The following is a 16,952-nucleotide window of genomic DNA, read 5'->3' on the forward strand; positions in this document are numbered from 1 at the left end:
TAAGGGCCATATATAACAAGCCTACAACCAACATCATTCTCAAAGGTGAAAAACTGAAACCCTTTCCACTAAGATGAGGGACAAGACAAGGTTGCCCACTCTCACCACTATTATTCAACATAGTTTTGGAAGTTTTAGCCACAGCACTCAGGGGAAAAAAAGGAATCCAAATTGGAAAAGAAGAAGTAAAGCTGTCACTGTTTGCAGATGTCATGATACTATACATAGAGAATCATAAATACGCTACCAGAAAACTACTGGAGCTGATCAATGAATTTGGTAAAGTAGCACGATACAAAATTAATGCACAGGGGGCTTCCCTGGTGGTGCAGTGGTTGAGAGTCTGCCTGCCGATACAGGAGACACAGGTTCGTGCTCTGGTCCAGGAAGATCCCACATGCCGCGGAGCAGCTGGGCCCATGAGCCATGGCTGCTGAGCCTGTGTGTCTGGAGCCTGTGCTCCACAGCGGGAGAGGCCACAACAGTGAGAGGCCCATGTACCATAAAAAAAAAAATGAATGCACAGAAATCTCTTGCATTCCTATAAACTAATGAAAAATCTGAGAGAAAAATTAAGGAAACACTCCCATTTACCTTTGCAACAAAAAGAATAAAATACCTTGGAATAAACCTACCCTAGGAGAAAAAAGACCTGTATATAGAAAACTATAAGACACTGATGAAAGAAGTTAGAGATGATACAAAGAGATGGAGAGATATACCATGTTCTTGGATTGGATTAATCAGCATTGTGAAAATGACTATACTAACCAGAGTAATCTACAGTTACAATGCAATCCCTATTAATGTGGCCTCTCCCGTTGCAGAGCACAGGCTCCAGATGTGCAGGCTCAGCAGCCATGGCTCACGGGCCCAGCCGCTCCACAACATGTGGGATCTTCCTGGACTGGGGCACGAACCCATGTGCCCGCATCGGCAGGGGTACTCTCAACCACTGCACCACCAGGGAAGCCCCAAAGCAATCTTGAGAAAGAAAAATGGAGCTGGATGAATCAGGCTCCCTGACTTCAGACTATACTAAAAAGCTATAGCAATCAAGCCAGTATGGTACTGGCACAAAAACAGAAATATAGATCAATGGAAAAGGATAGAAAGCCCAGAGATAAACCCATGCACATATAGTCACCTTAATTTTGATAAAGAAGGCAAGAATATGCAATGGAGAATAGACAGCCTCTTCAATAAGTGGTGCTGGGAAAACTGGACAGCTACATGTAAAAGTATGAAATTAGTACAGTCCCTAACACCATATACAAAAATAAACTCAATATGTATTAAAGACCTAAATGTAAGGCCAGACACTATAAAACTCCTTTTAGAGGAAATCATAGGCATAACACTCTATGACATAAATCACAGCAAGATCCTTTGTGACCCACCTCCTAGAGAAATGGTAATAAAACAAAAATAAACAAATGGGACTTAATGAAAATTAAAAGCTTTGGCACAGCAAAGGAAACCATAAACAAGACCAAAAGATAACTCTCAGAATGGGAGAAAATATTTGCAAATGAAGCAACTGACAAAGGATTAATCTCCAAAACTTACAAGCAGCTCATTCAGCTCAATATCAAAAAAGGAAACATCCCAATGCAAAAATGGGCAGAAGACCTAGAAATAGACATTTCTCCAAAGAAGATATACAGATTGCCAACAAACACATGAAAGAATTCTCAGTATCACTAATCATTAGAGAAATGCCAATCGAAACTAAAATGAGGTATCACCTCACAGAGTCAGAATGGCCTTCATCAAAAATCTAGAAACAATAAATGCTGGAGAGGGTGTGGAGAAAAGGGAACCCTAGTGCACTGTTGGTGGGAATGTAAATTGATACAGCCACTATGGAGAATAGTATGGAGGTTCCTTAGAAAACTAAAAATAGAACTACCATAAGACCCAGCAATCCCACTACTGGGCATATACCCTGAGAAAACCATAATTCAAAATGAGACATATACCACAATGTTCATTGCAGCACTATTTACAATAGCCAGGACATGGATGCAACCTAGTTGTCCATCGACAGATGAATGGATAAAGAAGATGTGGCACATATATACAATGGAATATTACTCAGCCATAAAAAGATATGAAATTGAGTTGTTTGTAGTGAGGTGGATGGACCTAGGGTCTGTCATACATAGTGAGGTAAGTCAGAAAGAGAAAAACAAATACCGTGTGCTAACACATATATATGGAGTCTAAAAAAAACATTGTTCTGATGAACCTAGGGGCAGGGCAGGAATAAATATGCAGACGTAGAAAATGGTCTTGAGGACACAGGGACGGGGATGGATAAGCTGAAACGAAGTGAGAGAGTACCATTGACATATATACACTACCAAATGTAAAATAGATAGCTAGTGGGAAGCAGCTACATAGCACAGGGAGATCAGCTCGGTGCTTTGTGACCACCTAGAGGGGTGGGATAGGGAGGGTGGGAGGGAGATGCAAGAGGGAGGTGATATGGGGATATATGTATACATATATCTGATTCACTTTGTTATACAGCAGAAACAAATACAACATTGTAAAGCAATTATACTCCAATAAAGATTTTTTTTAAAGTGTGCCTCTTTCCTTGCTGTGGGGGGACTTGCATATGTCTCACCATGATAACAGACCCCAAATTACAATTCTCTGCTGATCTTGAAGAAAGCCATTTTTTCTGGAGAAATATTTGGTAGTCTATTTGTTTTAGGTCAACACAAACTTAAATGCGTATTACTAAGTGCAAGAAGCCAATCTGAAAAGGCTACATATTGTATGACTCTAACTATAAGACATTCTTGAAAAGGCAAAGCCTTGGAGACAATAAAAAGGTCAGCGTTGCTTGAGCTTGGATGAGGATGGGATGAATAGGTGGAGCACAGAGTAATTATTAGGCAATGAAATATTCTGTATGATGGATACATATCATTATACATTTTTCCAAACCCATAGAATGTACAACACCAAGCAGCATGAACCCTAATGCAAACTATGGACTTAGGGTGATTACAATGTGTCAATGTAGGTTCATGAATTGTTAATAGCCCACTCTGGTGGGGGATGTTGATAAAGGGGAAGGCTATTTGTGCATAAGGATGGGGCATATGGGAAATCTATGTTCCTCCTCTCAATTTTGCTGTGAACATAAAACAATACATAAAACAGAACATAAAACAAAAAAATAATGTTTTTAATGTGAGTAAAATGATAAATATATATCCACAATAAAATAATTGATTAATTGTAAAAGGGAATGCTATGAACAGCTTCACACTTATAAATATGACAATTTAGAGAAAATTGACCTTCAAAACCCACAAACTACTAAAACTTTAATAAAGATGAAATATCTGATATGAATAGTTCTATACCCATTAAATAACTGCAATTCTTTATGTAAAAACTCCCCTCCCCCCATAATCTCAAGGCCCAGATGGTTTCACTGGAGAATTCTACCAAACATTTAAAGAACTAACACCAATCTTATGGATTTACACAATCTCCTCCAGAAACAGAAGAAAAGAGTAGACTTCTAAACTCATTTTGGGAGGTCAGTATTACCCTGATACCAAAATCAAAGAGAGAAGAAAAAAAAAGAAATCTACACACCAATATTTCTCATCAACTTAAACATAAAATTTCTTGCCAAAACATTAGCGAACCTAATCCCACAATGCATTAAAAAAATTATACACCATTACCACGTGGAATTTGTTCCAAGGATGAACGGCTGATTCAACATTTCAAAATCAACGAGCATAATCCACCATAGGAACAGGTTAAAGAAGAAAACTTACACGACCACATCTATTGATGCAGTAAAAGCATTTAACAAAATCCAACATCCATTCCTGATATAGACTCTCAGTGAAATATGAATAGAGGGGAATTTCGTGAACCTAGATTTTTGTCTATAAAACAATGGGCATCTATAAAAAAATACTACAATTAACATCATACCTAATGATGAAAGACTAAATGCTTCCCCTCAAGACTGGAAAAAAGCAAAGACGTCCACTCTCACCACTCTTATTCAATATATTTCTGGAAGTTCTAGCCACTGCAAAAGGAAAGGAAAGGAAATAGGCATTCAGATTGGAAAAGAAGAAATAAAGCTGTCCCTATTTGCAGATGACATGATTGACTACATAGAAATTCCCAAGGAATATACAAAAACAAAAACACTGGAACTAGTGAAGTCAGCACTGTGGCAAGATATAAAATCAATATACACACACAAAAAAAATCAAATTTCTACATGAACACATGGAAACTGAAATCAAAACCCAATGTAATTTATAATTTATCCAAAGAAATTCAAATACATAGGTATACACTTAACAAAATATGTACATGATACATATGCTGAAAACTACAAAATGTGATGAAAGAAATTAAGGACTTAAATAAATGTAAAAACATACCATGTTCAGAGAAGAACAAATATCATATGATATCACTTATATGTGGAATCTAAAAAAAGGGTACAAGTGAACTTACCTACAAAATAGAAATAGAGTTACAGATGTAGAAAACAAACTTTTGGTTACCAGGGAGGAAAGTGGGGGGAGATGAGGGATAAACTGGAAGATTGGGATTGGCATATATACACTACTATATATAAAATAGATAACTAATAATAACCTACTGTATAGCACAGGGAACTCTACTCAAGACTCTGTAATGGCCTATATGGGAAAAGAATCTTAAAAAGAGTGGATATATATATATATGTATAACTGATTCACTTTGCTGTACAGCAAAAACTAATACAACATTGTAAATCGACTATACTCCAATAACAATTTAAAAAAATACCATGTTCATGGGTTCAACACAGTAAAGCAGTCAATTCTCCTGAAATTGTTATATAGACTTAACACAGTTTCTACCAAAATCTCATCAAGTTTTTTTTTTTTTTAGACATAGGCAAGCTTATTCTAAAAAGTATATTAAAAGCCACAGGCCCTAGTATAGCTAAAGGAATCTGACACGGAAGAGTAAAATGGGAGTAATCACTTTAGGGTTAGGGTTAGGGTAATCACTTTACTCAATAAGGCCTATGATATTACTAGAGTGATAAAGACCTGTGCACAGATGTTCATAGAAGCCTTATTCTTAATAGCCAAATACTACATACAATCCAGATGTCCTTCACTGGGTCAATGGTTAAAAAAATCATGGTACATACATACCACCAAAACAAAAACTTGATACAGGCAACAACTTGGATGAGTCCCAAGGGCATGCTGGATGAAAAAAAGCTACTTTCAAAAGGTATGGTTTTGGGACTTCCCTAGTGGCACAGTGGTTAAGAATCCACCTGCCAATGCAGGGGACACACGTTCGATCCCTGGTCCTGGAAGAGCCCACATGCTGCAGAGCAGCTAAGCCTATGCACCTCAACTACTGATCCTGTTCTCTAGAGCCCATGAGCCACAGCTACCAAGCTCATGCGCCACAACTACTGAAGCTTGCGCCTAGAGCCTGTGCTCTGCAATGAGAGATGCCACCACAATGAGAAGCCCGCGCACCACAATGAAGGGTAGCCCCAGCTCACTGCAACTAGAGAAAGCCTGCGTGCATCAACGAAAAATAAATATTTTTTTAAAGTCAAATAGAGACATGGAAAATATTTTTAAAGAAATGTATGGTTTCATTTATATAATTTTGAAATGCCAAAATTATAGAAATGGAAAAGAGATTAGATGTTGCCAAGGGTTAGGGACCAAGGAGGGAGAGTGGGAAAGGAGTGGATATGGCTATAAAAAGGAAATCTGAGGTATCCTTATTGTGATAGAACTATTCTGTATATTGTCTGTGGTGGTATATGCAAGAGCCTACTATGTGATAAAATTGTACAGAAGCACACACACACACACACACACACATGACTACAGGTAAACTTTGGGAAATCTGAATAAGATAGGTGGACTGTATCAATGTCAGTATCTTACTTGTGGCACTGCATTGTCTTGCAAAATTCTACTACTGGAGGAAATAGTAAAGTCTACAGGGGATCTCTGTATTTTTTGTTTGTTTGTTTGTTTTCAAAAGCAATAAGCTTTATTCAACAGCCCCTGGAGTATATTATTTCACAGAATCAATGTCATAGCTTCTCTCAGCCTCCTCAATAGTGTACACGTTCCCACCATGTTCTAACTGACAAAAAATTAAAAAGCAAAGAGGATGACTTCCTTTGTGGGGATAAAACAGAAATTTAAGTGAACCTTTTAAAAATACCATCAATATTTATTTTTCTTGTAGAATTATATGTCATTTAAGTGGATACTTAAAGAGTTCTGTTGCACAATTGATTTTTGAAAGCTTTGAAATTGAGTAATTTGCCATTTCTTAGTGCTCTCTGAGTAAATACATGTATATTTTTTTCTGAGTTTTCACAGCTGCTAGAAACACCAGAAAGTGTATTTCTAACCAGATGACAGAGAGAGAGAGAGAGAGAGAGAAAGAGAGAGAGAGAGAGAGAGAGAGATGTGTATGGTGTAGGGAAAATGGATGTGGAAAGTGGGTGATGTTAATTTTAATTTTGTTAGTTGAAAATATTCCCCAATATCTGTATTATTTTTACAACTGTATGTTAATATACAATTATCTCCAAAATTTTCTATTAAAAAATCCTACTAATCTTTTTTTTCAAGAATAATACTGCATCATAATAGCTTGTTTATTGGCTGCTAATCAGGTTTGCATGAAACCTCATAATAAACAGCTACAGGCCACTGGCTCAAACTGAGGTGAAGGAGATATGCTTTTTGATGTTTCTGATAGTGAGAGTCATTGATCACACTGAGACACACTTGACACTTTCCTAAGAAGTCATCTGACTTCCTGTGAATTCCCTGGTACTGTTAATGTGTAAGCAGTCTTCATGACCACTTCATGAGTGTGGTAGACAATACTTGGGAAGTGACTGGATAGATACCAGCTTGAAATAAACAGTTGAAGGAGCTGAGCTGTTTTCACTGAGATAAGGTGACATGAAGGATAAGATACCTGGGTTCAGATCCCTAGAGGGCTGTTTTGGGGCAAAGAAAGTAACTGTGTTCTCTGAGGTCCTAAGGGTAAATGAAGATCGGATCAGCAGTTGACCTCAGGGATGCTTTATAGATGCAGATATAGGCTCAGCAGAAAGAAGGACTAACTGAGCTGTCCAATAATGAGATGTGTTACTTCTGGCTGTAGAGAGTGTCCTATTATTGGAAGCATTTAAGCAGAAGTCATTGAACATCTCTCAGAAATGTGGAAATTTCCTTTCAATGTGCAGATTCTAACACCAAAGTAATCATGTGAAACAGGGCTGCCAGTGCTTTATCCCAACACATATCTCATTCCCTCACTGGCTTTTCTTTTTTCCTGACTGGAACCTTCTCTTCCTTGGTGACTGGAAGGGAAAGAAAGGGACTCTGAGGTCTTGGGATCAATGTTCTATATAGACTGGAATATCTTTGCAGGAAAATTCAAGTTAATATTGGTTTTGGTGGATGTAGGGACATAGAACACTGCAGTAACCTCCCAGACTAATCTGGGAGATTGACAAGGACACAAGATAACCACAGGCAGCTTTTAGTTCTGGCATTTTTGCATTATGAGAAATACAATTGTTTTCATGTCTGTTTTTCCTAATAAACTCTAAACTCTTTCAGGGATACTATATTTTACATTTCATGTGTTCTTCCTGCATTTAGAACCTTACACATAGTGGCTTCTTGATTGTTTCTCCATAAAGTGTTTCTCAGACATGATCAGATGGTTTGTGATGCAGTTTGTATACCAAATGCTAGGCTGGCATTTCCTCCCAGAGGGAAGAAAGCACTGGCTTCCACTTTCTTTTGGGTGACATCTAAAGTAGATAATGTGACTATTTCTAAAGGTAGCTCCCTACCACTTCCTTCATTTCATGGCAACCAGGGAGCTAAAACAATACATTTAAGACCTGAGCTTTTGATAAAGTTCCTAGTGCTGGACACATGAATCTGGTTTGATGCCTTAGGTGTGAGAAGAGTGGAGAGGCTGTGGGTATTTTCTTCAAGCTAAGCCTGGTAGGTTGGTGGACTGGGGAGGCATTTATAAATGATCAGGCCTTCTAAATGTTAGAAAACCTTGTTGATATATGTACCAGTATGGAGGTCTTTGCTTCCCACCATCCTCCTCACTCTTGGGAGTGGGGGCATTGGGGTGGGGGAAGGAGAGAGCAATGTGTTGCTGGTCCTTCAAAAAAGGAAAAAGGAAATCCAGAGTGGCTAAGTTAGGGAGAGAAAAAGAAGAGGCCTGGGCCGGAGGAAGGTGTGCTAAGGGAGACCAGGCCTTCTCAGGCCCCTTGGTGAAAGGATGAGAACACTCACAGCACAGGAGTCTGGCCTTGTAGCCCATATGAATGGTGGGGAGGGGTACCCTAGGACACACTAGGAGCCTGAGTCCTGGCCCAGCCAGACACCTGCCTGTCAGTCCTTCCAGGACTTCCCCGAGGATGGCCCTCCTCTCACTGGGATCTCTCCCAGTATGGCATTAGTAAGATAATACGGCCCTGGGAGGGAGGGTGGAGGGTAACCTAAAATTAGCCCTCTGGACCTGTTCAGCCAGCCCTTTAGGCTGTGTTGTTAACAGTGGAAACTGAGGGCCCTGCCTGCACCAGCCCCCGGGGCAGTAGGGGGCTCCCCTTGGAGGGGCCACCAGGGCCCCGTGCTTCGCAGAGGGGTAGGGGCAGCCTGGTGAGTACCTGGAGCCTAGGATGCGATGATGCTGTCAGGGACGAGTGAACCCTAAGCGCTGCCATCCAGATGACCTGCGATCACCACCTTGGTAGTCTGATTCCACTGGGTCTGGTTTCTGGGGGTGCTTGGGAGGTTAGTGGGGGAACCTTCCCGCAGAGGGAAGGATGGTTTCCTGCCGCATCTGTCCCAGGAAACTGTGTCTGCCTAGGCTCTGGGGTACAAATGGGCCTACTTCTTGAGGGAAATTGCTGCGGTTATGCAATACAGGGAAGGTGAAGTTTTGTCTTTGTGTCCCTGTGTAGTATTTGTGATTCTGTGTGTGGATGCAGCAGGGTGGGCTCAGGGCAGAAAGGCAGAGCTCCTCAGTGTGTGTGTTGGGGGGGGGGGAAAGATGAGTACTAAAAATAGTCTACTAATGCCTGGCATACTATTCTAGGGCCCACTGAAACCAGCCACCCTCCCATAGGAGTTCTTAACCTAGATTCACAGACACCCCCCCCACCCAAGAGGGCCTAAGATAGAATTCAAAGTGTCCAAAAATACAGATGGGGCAAACAATCACCTTTATATCCCCCTAATCTCTAACTGAAATTTACCATTTACTTCAAGGATGAATGCAGGCAGCAAATGGCAACAGTATTACTAGTTCCTGTAACTTGGTCACCAGAAGAAATCATAGATATTCCCTATCATATTACAGTTGTGGCAGAAATCTGGAAATGTCATTTATGCTCATAATCACTTAGAACTTATTAGTAGATCTTGTTATTTAACATGTTAGTAAAGAACTTCTATTACTATATCATGCAGTTTTAAAAATATTTTGATAGCTGTATTTCAATATAATTGGTTTCCTTTAATTCTATATATTTTATGTATTAAAAATCATTCTGAGGGGACCAGAGACTTAGCCAGATTGTCACAGGGGCCAATGCCACCGAAAAAGGGTTTAAAACCCCTGCATTTTGGGGATCAGGACGAGGATCCTTGCACAGAATTGTCACCCATAGAAACTCTTTGATTAATAAACCAGAGTACGGTGAGATTAGACAAAAGATGAGTTTGGTTTTTTATCCTATCTAATGAGATGAGGCACAATTCACTCAAGTGTCCAAGGTAGCTGGGGTCATGCCTTGTTCTCCCTCTGGAAGCTCATTATATGGGCCCTGATGTGGGCTCATAGTATGACCTTGGTGAGAGCTTCAGCATTTCCCTTCACACTCCCTTTCCTCTTCATTTCTCTGAACACCACTCCCCCAAATAAAATAGTAAGGAGAGAATCCCTACTGGCTGTCAGAAGAAATGATTTGTAAAGCAACCTTCTATGATTGAGATCCTGGAATCCAGTATGACCCTCAGACATGAGGATCCTGAGAGCTACAATATGATTGCTTGAGGCAAGGGGGAGAGGCATGTGTTTATTTTCCAGGTGGCAGTAGAAAGAACAGGATGGGGAATAAGGAAACCTGGATTCTATTTCTGGCCCTGCTATTGCCCTGATATAAGGCACCTGGAAAATCCCTTACCCTATTGGACTTCAGTTTCCTCATCCACAAAATGGGAATAATATTACCTATTCCACTATGTGAAATAGCTCTGAAAATCACACAATTATAGATGTGTTCTGAGCTCTTGCTAATGAGACAACTGTCAATAACAGCCATGTGACCTTAGGAAAAAGTCTCTGCTCTCCTCTAAACCTTGGTTTTCCCATCTCTAAATTGAGGAAATTAAAGTAAATAATTTATTATGTGCATTCCATCTCTGAAGTTATAGAGCTTTAACCTCAGGAGGGAGCAACAGCCATAGAAATTAGAGACCTAAGTAATAATAAAAATCATAGTGAAAATAGTTACTGAGTACTACATACAGGTGGTATTCTAAACATTTAAGATGTATTGATATTAACTCATTTAATCCTAACAATAACCCTCTGAGGCAGATACTACTATCATACTATCTTTACAGATGAAGAAATAGGCACAGAGAGATTAAATGATCTGCCCTAGATCACACAACTACTAATTGGTAGAGCTGAGATTGAAGCAGAATCCTAGACCGTGTTTTACCACTTCCATATATGGCTTCCCAATCTGCACTGGGGTCAAAACAGACCTATGTAGAAGGAGTTATGATATAGTGTGATGACTGCTATAGTACTATTAAGAGCAAAGACTCAAGGAACTAACCCATTAGAAGGAGTTACATGTGACAGAAGGAAGCATGATATATATCAACAGCCATCATTTCTCTTCCCTTATCAATGGATCTTGGGGTATAAGTAGAGGAGTGGTAGGAAATGAGGCTGGAGATATTGGCCAAGGTTTTCTCATGAAGGACCTGTGAGCCTGGCAAGGCATCTGGGCTATACTCTGAAAGAAAGGGGAGTGATTAAAAGATTTAAAATAGAAGATTGACACAGAGAGGATTTGTACTTTTAAATGATCACTTTAGCTAAAATGTGGAGAAATTATTGAAAAGATAAACTAGCTAGGAGACTACTACAACAGTTGATGCAAAAGATGATGGGGGTCTGGATAAAGCACTAGCAATTGGGTTGGCTATAGAGGCCTCTAGGAAGTAAAATCCTACATTTGATGACCAATTAGATGCGAGCGGAACAATGAGATAAGAGGCCTGACATTAGTCTTGGGTGTTTGGTTTGGTTGACCAGTTGGATGATGAGGAACTGAGATGTGGATCTAGTTTGGTGATGGTGATAGTAGTAGTGGTGGTGTGATACTGCTGACTTTGAAGTACTTGAAAGAACTCAGTGAATACATACCTTTTGCTGAAGAGAGAGCTGGGGGACTTGGAGCGGTAGGCCTGAAATCATCCTGATAAAGGTGAGAGCTACAGCTCTAGAAAAAGGAGAGACCAAGGGGAACAAAACTATTACAGGGGACAAAAATCAGAAGAGTGTGCTGGCCAGGAAGCCAAGGGAAGACTCCATAGGAGGAAGTGGTCAGTGGAGACAGATGTCCCAGAAAAGTCAGAAAAGGAAAGAGCTGAGAAACAGCCAGTAGATTTAACCACAAGGATGACTTTTAAAGAAATATCTCAGTGTGTGATTGAGGGTGGGTAGAGACAGACTGCAGAGGGTGGAATTGGAGGTGAGGAAATGGATGGCAGACACCTCTTTGGAGATGTTTGGTGAAAAAGAGAGAGAAGAGAAGAAAAGTAGCTAGAGTAGGACAAAGGACAATAGAAGTGTTTTGTTTCCAAAGATGATTGAGGGGGAGGAGCCATTGGAGAGGTTGAAGGCACAGAGGGAGCTCACCTTTGAAGATCTAGTACATGGTAGCTTTCTTTCTCTTAACAACCCCATGAGGCAGGGCCTATCATTTCTATCTTATAAGTGAGGAAACTGAATCCCAAAGAAGGGAAGAGACTTTCCCAAAGCTTACTCAGATAGGAAATGGGGGTGCTGAGTTGCAAACTTAGGTCTGCCTCATTTCTAAAATTATCTTCTTATAATTACACCCGAAAAGTGAATAAATAAAAGACCATATATGGAGTTGATGCTGACTTGTGGCAGGGGGGCTAAAGTTGAGGGAGACCCCACCCACCCACCTCACAGTTTATTCTATGGGTGTGTATTTGAGGTCCCAGGCTAACAAAGAGGGGTGGAGGTGGACAGTGAATAAAAGGAGGTGTGAGCCCAGGGCTGCAGGGTATGGGAGAAGAGGGAGACTCAACCTCTGAAAACCCTACCAGCTTACCCTGATGACATTACCAACTGAGGGGGGTGACTTTGATTTTGAAGCACTAGGAACAGGACTAGGAATGCCAAGGGTTTAGGTTGAGTCAGTCACTGGGCCATGGGTGATTTTGTAGGGCCTGGGAATAATGAGGAGAGAAGAGTTGAGGGTTGAGGCAAGGCTCCAGGCTGGGTGGAACAGAGAGGATGGGAAAAGGCTTGACTCAGAGAGACTGGGAAGCAATAGTTCCCAAAAAGATGCTGGCAATCAAAGGGACTCCTGGATTGAAATGGTCCTGGTGGAAAAACTAGTTGTCGACAGAGAGGAGGACTTGTCCTGGAAACTTCAACTACTTCCTACTATCTCTTTGACTATGTTTTACTTGAATCCACCTTTTACTTTTACTTGTAATGTCACCTCTTTATTTAATCAGTGAATGCCATTCAACATCCATTTCCTGAGCAACCCTGTTGCCTGAAGTCTGAGGGGCCTGAGTCTGAGGGGAGATCACATATGTGGGGCTGTGAAGAGGCTGAATCTCATCTAAAAGGTTGAGAGGTAGGGTTGAGGGCCTGCCCCACGAGACGGATGTCAGAATGCTCAGGGATTACAGCTTGACACCACAAAACACCATTCTGTTGGCTTATCAACTACCAGACCAGAACCACCTCATTAGTCCACACATTCTGAACCCAGGAAGATGTATCTACCAACACCCCAGCCATGATGTAGGCTCTACTGGGAGTGGAGGAATAATAAGATGGAGACAGGAGTCCTCACCCTGGAGTTTACACACTGATGAACCACAGATAAGTGTAAATGTGATGTGAAGGTTCATAGCTAAAGACTAGCTGTAATCCTTTGGAATCCCTGAGCAGAGGAGGAGGAGATTAGGGAAGGTTTCCCAGAAGTAGGAGTTTAAAGGGAAGGCAGAAGAGCATATGCAAAGGCACCAGGCTGTGAAATGGCCTGATCTATTTTGGCAGCCATCTCTGGGGTCTGAAATAAGATGGAGTAGGAGTTAGAAGCAAGGGACCCATGAGTGAAGAGCCTGATGGTGAAAGATGGGGGGCAAGCATCCAGGCTTTTGATGGGAGCCCTCAGTCTCTCCTGTTTCTATCATCCACAGATCTGGCATATCCTCCTGCTCATAATGAGAATAGTTCTGCTCCAATCAGCCAAGGTGAACCTCATGGACATCACCAAAATCTTCTCCCTCCTGCAGCCCGATAAAGAGGAGGAGGACACTGACACGGGGGAGAAGCAGGCTCTCAATCAAGCAGTGTACAACAACGACTCTTATACCTTGGACCAGCTTTTGCGCCAGGAGCGTTATAAACGATTCATCAACAGTAGAAGTGGCTGGGGCGTCCCTGGGACACCCTTGCGCTTGGCTGCTTCTTATGGCCACCTTAGCTGCTTGCAGGTCCTCCTGGCACATGGTGCTGATGTTGACAGCTTGGACGTCAAGGCACAGACACCACTTTTTACCGCCGTCAGTCATGGCCATCTGGACTGTGTGCGTGTGCTTTTGGAAGCTGGTGCTTGTCCTGGTGGTAGCATCTACAACAACTGCTCTCCTGTGCTCACAGCTGCCCGTGACGGTGCTGTTGCCATCCTGAAGGAGCTCCTGGGTCATGGTGCAGAGGCCAACGTCAAGGCAAAACTACCAGTCTGGGCATCGAACATAGCTTCATGTTCTGGACCCCTCTATTTGGCTGCAGTCTACGGTCACCTTGATTGTTTCCGCCTGCTTTTGCTCCATGGGGCAGACCCTGACTACAACTGTACTGACCAGAACCTGCTGACTCGAGTCCCACAGCCCCGCACCCTCCTCGAAATCTGCCTGCACCATAATTGTGAGCCAGAGTACATCCGGCTGTTAATTGATTTTGGTGCTAACATCTACCTTCCATCTCTCTCCCTGGACCTGAACTCACAGTATGATAAAGGCACTGCATTGCTGCTACAGGCCCGAGGTGAGTGTCAGGCAGCCCAGCTCTAATAGGCCTCCTGGCTTGGAGGGCCGAGGGCCCCAAATCACCCCCCAAGCTAATCCTTCTGGGATGAGTTGGAGAAAACACCATCTTCTTCCCTCTCCTGGGGCCCCAGTGGAGAAGAGGTTACAGATTCCTTTTTAGGGAAGGGATCACTAAGATGAGGTAGGGGATAACACTAGCCCAGTTTCTTCTTCTGGCATTGCCCATGACTGTTTTGTGGCCTTGAACATGCCCTCTCTAGGCCTCAGTGTGTCCCCATTGGTACCATGCATTGAGGGCAGGGAGGGGACATTTATTAGAAGGGAGAGAGCAATTAGGGCTGCAGCAGCCAGGGCAGGATGGATGTAAGCTTGGGTGGGAGAACTACACTGAGAATTGCTTCTCATGACCTGTTTTTTCCTTCCCGTAGCCACTCCACGGTCACTACTATCACAGGCTCGTTTAGTTATCCGCAGAGCCCTGCGCCATGCCAGCCAGCCACAAGCCATCGACCAGCTGGATATTCCCCCTGTGTTGATTAGCTATCTTAAACACCAACTGTAACCTTGCAGCCTGCCCAGAAACACACAATGCCTCCAAAAAACCACCTGGGGACCCAGGTAACTTGAGGATACTACAGCTCTACCCACTTGCCTGAAGCTGCTCTCCTGTATTATCCTCCACAATAAAATCCTCAACAAAATAAATCCTGGGGGCTGTTGTGTTGGTGTGTGTGGGGGGTGGGGGAGTTCACTGGGGGAAAGGGTCTGGTTGGCCATGGGGAAGGATTAGAGTGATCTGGCATTCAACAGGCATAGGAGCCTAGCCACTGAAAGAGAAAACTAACCCAATGGCCTATACATCCCCACCAAGATCCTTGAGAGAATTTGGAGCTGTAATGTCCTAGAAGCAAGGTCCTGAAGAATTCAGGTAGGTATAAGGGTAGCATCATCTTGCTCAGCCCTGTATCTCCATTGAATCTCTGGCTGCTAATTGTTAGCGAACCAAACTTGGGTCCACAGCCAATCTACTGACACCGGGTTGTGGTGAAGTAAAGGGGCTTCACCCTTTTCAGGGGCTGTTGCCCAATACCCTATTTGAGTCAAGTGACCAAGGAGTCTCCCATTCACTCACCTTGAATCATAGGCTGCAATTACACTAGTCTATTTTATAGTCAAGATCTAACTAGGAAAACAAACTACCAAATATTTGTCACAATGAATTTAACACAGAGAAGAAATTGGTTACATAGGTGATAGGCAGAGAATCTAAGAAGTACAGGAAGTTAACCCAGAGTTTAGTGACAGCAGGAGGCCAACATCACCCTTAGGTTGGAGGGGTGAGGGAGGAGGTATGTCCAGACTCTAGGGACAGGGGTCACCTGATAGAAAGTAGAATCACAGGCTTATCATGGGTATCCAAACAAGAGAAAAGGAATAAATACCCTCTCCTTTCCCTCATTCTTGTCCTTCAATCTGCTTTCAACGTCTGTCTCACTGAGGGAAACTAGAAGTCAACAAATATGAGAGCCTGGGAAACACAGCCTGCAGTGGTTAGTCGTCCTAACTGGTCCAGGCCACCAGGGCCTGGTCCAGCACAGATAACCACCCGAATCCAGATCCAGGCACCTTCAATTTTGCTAAATCTTCATCTTTCCACAGTACCTTCTTTTATATCTCCTGCACCACTATGGGTGAGGGTGTGTATGAGCAGTGAAAAGGACACAAGGTGAAGGGGTACAGGATGCGAGCCCAGATAATCTGTATATGGGGAGTACTTTAGATGTTTGGAGCTTTTTCTGGGAGCTGCCTTGACAGACCCACCCCCCATGTCCCTACATAATTATCTCCCATCATGCAGGAAGAGAGGCAGGGAATGGGATCTTGAACTGACTTGCCTCTCCCCATTCTTACCTCTCCCACTCTCCCTAGCTCCTAGTGCCTAAGAGGCTTTAGGAAGGAAGGCAAGAATACTGGACATCTATCCCCATGGTCCAGCCCCACTCAGCTTCCAGACTTTCAAATGCATAAAGCATTTTGGAGAGCAGTGCAACTGTTTATCTCCAAGGGGCAAGAGAACTGAAGGACTGGACTGTAAACACAGACTTTAGGGCAGTGAGCTGCAGGTCTCTTCTACCTTTCTTTCAGTCTGGGTTCCTGAAGCGTGAGTTATCTGGGATTGCACTCCTCACTCTGCTCCCCATCCCCTTAGTCAGGGCTTAGGAGATTAGGAGTCAAGCTCAGCAGCTCCATCTACTTTAGGACCCCAGGAAAGTACACCCTTCAAATGGGGCCTGGCCAGGGTGGCCTCCCTTGTGCCATCTGAAACACCGATTCTCTGGTTGACCCTTGAAAGCACGTAGATACTCTGGGCATATCAAAATAATTGCATTTGATGAGGATGTAGGAGTATACCAAATTCTAGGCAGAGAGGAAGAGCTGCAACTCTTTGCCCCATTTCCCAGATGAGCAGACTGAGAAACTTTCAAAGTTAAGTGCCCATGTTATTAGCAGCTGAGCTCTCCA

At 42.6% G+C, this 16,952-nt stretch overlaps 1 protein-coding gene across 1 annotated transcript in view; it reads left to right on the top strand.

The window, feature by feature from the left end:
- LOC308609099 (phosphatidylinositol-3,5-bisphosphate 3-phosphatase MTMR8-like) overlaps positions 1–15,096 on the top strand; it is a 212,584-nt gene extending 197,488 nt beyond the window's left edge. Inside the window, exons 14-15 of the mRNA XM_081222629.1 lie at positions 13,578–14,427; positions 14,858–15,096. Coding sequence (XP_081078755.1) covers positions 13,578–14,427; positions 14,858–14,991 — 984 coding nt within the window. The 3' untranslated portion in view covers positions 14,992–15,096. The remainder of the gene's footprint in view (positions 1–13,577; positions 14,428–14,857) is intronic.
- Positions 15,097–16,952: the final 1,856 nt, after the last annotated feature.

The sequence above is a fragment of the Mesoplodon bidens genome (genome assembly GCF_964165515.1).
Source record: "Mesoplodon bidens genome assembly, chromosome: X".
Lineage (NCBI taxonomy): Eukaryota > Metazoa > Chordata > Mammalia > Artiodactyla > Ziphiidae > Mesoplodon > Mesoplodon bidens.